The 2,691-nt window shown below is 57.6% G+C and overlaps 1 protein-coding gene across 1 annotated transcript in view; it reads right to left on the reverse strand.

The window, feature by feature from the left end:
- Ighmbp2 (immunoglobulin mu DNA binding protein 2) overlaps positions 1-2,691 on the reverse strand; it is a 20,727-nt gene that overhangs the window by 2,649 nt on the left and 15,387 nt on the right. The window contains exon 13 of the mRNA XM_021195183.1: positions 1,607-2,455. Coding sequence (XP_021050842.1) covers positions 1,607-2,455 — 849 coding nt within the window. The remainder of the gene's footprint in view (positions 1-1,606; positions 2,456-2,691) is intronic.

A 2,691-nucleotide genomic window follows, 5' to 3' on the forward strand; every position in this document is an offset into this window, starting at 1 on the left:
ATCATCTCCCTGTCCCTTCATGTTCTCTGTTCACACACACAGACACAGACACACACAGACACACAGACACACACACACACACACACACACACACACACACACACACACGTGCAAACACAGGGGACACAGAGTACGGAAGGAACCACTCAGGCACCCACCCGTGGCTCCAGATACCTCCCTACATACCGGCAGGTGTTGCAGTATCCAAATACGCCGGGATCAGGTGGCCTCTGACTGACCTGATACTACATCAAGGTCTCCCTGAAGCCACTGCACCCGTGTGCATCTACGACAGCTGTTTCTATTGGCTCTCAGTGTCCTGTGAGCTCTCCTTCACATGCTAGCACTCTTTCCCTCCAGCCCCCCATTCCTGTTCCGTGTCCACTGATCTACCTCTCCCTCCTCTCTCCTCCCCCCACAGCTGTGTAAAGGGGAAACTGAAGCCACTTAGTCACTGGCTCCTGTCACATCCTAAGTAGAACCAAGTGGCTCAGAGGGCCTTGAGGAATGTGCATGCCATTCTGGCAGCACCCTCAGTGAGCATGCTCAGGAAATAAGAACCAGGCAGGGTGATCAGAGCAGATGAACCGTGACGGTGCTTAACCAATACTCCTGCGTTCAGCTGATCACTCCTGCCAGCTATCAACCCATGGCTAAGGCCCTGAAGAGCACCGGCCAAGCAGAGCCTGTCACAGGTATGGCAACCTGGCCTCTCAGCTGCTGGGCAGGGCACTGACAGAGCCTGAACCTTCGCAGAACACGTGAGGTCCTGGAGACTCTGAAAGATGGTAGCCTGAGGTTATTCCAGAACCCCAGGAATAGGTGGGACTCCCACACCACCTAGGCCTTGTGGCAGAACAGCAGATGTGGGTAGGTCCAGGCTCCCCAAGGCACAAATGCAGTGCTTCTCCATCAGAGGCAGGGGTTACCCCCATCTGAGGCAGGGGTCAACCCCATTCAGAGTCCCTCCTTTCAGTGCCTGGTGGGAGGGCGCTGTGTCAGCTTGCTCTCCAGCACACAGCCTGGCTACAGGAACGGTCCCAAGAACGCCATGGCGTGCCTAGAGTAGCGCCACTCCCGAGAGCTGGCTCTGGAGCTGAGAATGCTGCTCTAAGGGCTGGCTCATGGGAACAAGATGTCCCTACCCCAAAAGGAGCTGACCTGTGCTCCTGCTGGCAAGACCTACTGAAGTGTTGAGAGCACCCATACTGTGCCCCAGCAGGTCTGTCCTCACTGTGTGCCAACTCAGGGGTGGGGGTCACCCAGGGGATACAAGCACCGTGAGGCTGAACACAGAGCATGCCGTCTGCCTTGGCCCGGGCACAGGGCAGAATGGTGTGCTCAACAGGCCTACAACCCTGAGCGCCTGTGCCTGTACTGACAGTCGGATCCCTAACTAACTGTCTCCCTTCCCCACAGGAAAAGCACTAGTAAACATGCCAGGCCTTCTCTCTGCCTGCCCCTGCTCCAGGGCGGCCAGGCCTGGGAGACAAGTCATGGGAAAAGTGAATCCACAAGGCCAAGGGAGTCTAAGGGCCTCCTGAGGTGGCAGGTGGCCAGGGACAGGAACCAGACTGCACTATGTGCTTGAGAGATGTGGCTTTACCTTTTGGTTCTTTTTTCTTTTTCTTCTGTGGCGCCTTCTGTGGCCTCGAGCCCCCGCCTGGCTGACTCTTGGCTGTCTGAGTCTGGCAGCTTTGCTGCCGCTGCAGCCTCTCCAGATGCAGCGCCTTCAGATCCAGCTGTGCGGGGCCATGCGCCTGTGCGATGGGCTCCTCGGCCTGAGGCTCAGGCTCAGCCTGTGCGGGGCTGGGCGGTGAGGGAGGCTGTGGGGCTACACTGCCAGCCCCGGCAGGGCTCCTCCTGCTCACTGTGATGTGCCGAGCCTTCCCCTCCCCGGTGCTGTCATGCCTCAGCCCGAACTCCTCAGCTAACTGGTGGACGCGCAGCCTGTCATGGGAGCTCAGGGATGTGGGAAACTCCAACTGGGCCTCCTTGCTGGCCACAAACTCTTCAATCATAGCCCTGAAGTGCTCTGTCCGGTCTGTGCCTCCAGTTCTGTCAGAGCCATTTGCACTGGAGCTGTGCTGGGACTGGACTTGAGAGCCCGGGGGCTTCTCGCTTGGCTTCCTGCGGCCGTGTCCAGGGGCTGCTCTGGTCTCCTGGCCACTCTCCTGATCACTGGCAGGCTTCCTGATGGAGGTGCTGGGGCACTTGGGTTTGGGGGCACGGCTGTGGCCCTGGGAGCCCTCATGGGTGTAGTTCTCAGGGACGATGTCATCCAGGTATTCAAAGGCTGTGCGTACCTCCCCATGCTCTGTGAAATAATCCACCAAGGTCTTCAAAAAGGCATGGTTGTTGACAGTGTGGGAATCACAGATGATTGCCACATGCCGCCGAGCACGGGTAACAGCAACATTGATCCGCCTGTCCTCAGCCAGAAAACCAACTTCACCTAAAGAAAAGCCAGAGATGAGAAAGGCAGGGGTCCAAGGCAGGGAACAGAATACCTCTTCAGGAACAGTCAGGACCGGTCACATCATCAGAGCCATGGTAGCCTACAGCTGCCCCTTTACGCCCTGCATATACGGCCTGAGTGTGTGCCATGTCAGCTCTGATGCTCACCCACTGCTGACCAGTGCAGCTCCACAGTCATGCTGCCTAGCATGTTCAGTGCACACATACACACAC

The sequence above is a fragment of the Mus pahari genome, chromosome 1, assembly GCF_900095145.1.
Source record: "Mus pahari chromosome 1, PAHARI_EIJ_v1.1, whole genome shotgun sequence".
Classification (NCBI taxonomy): domain Eukaryota; kingdom Metazoa; phylum Chordata; class Mammalia; order Rodentia; family Muridae; genus Mus; species Mus pahari.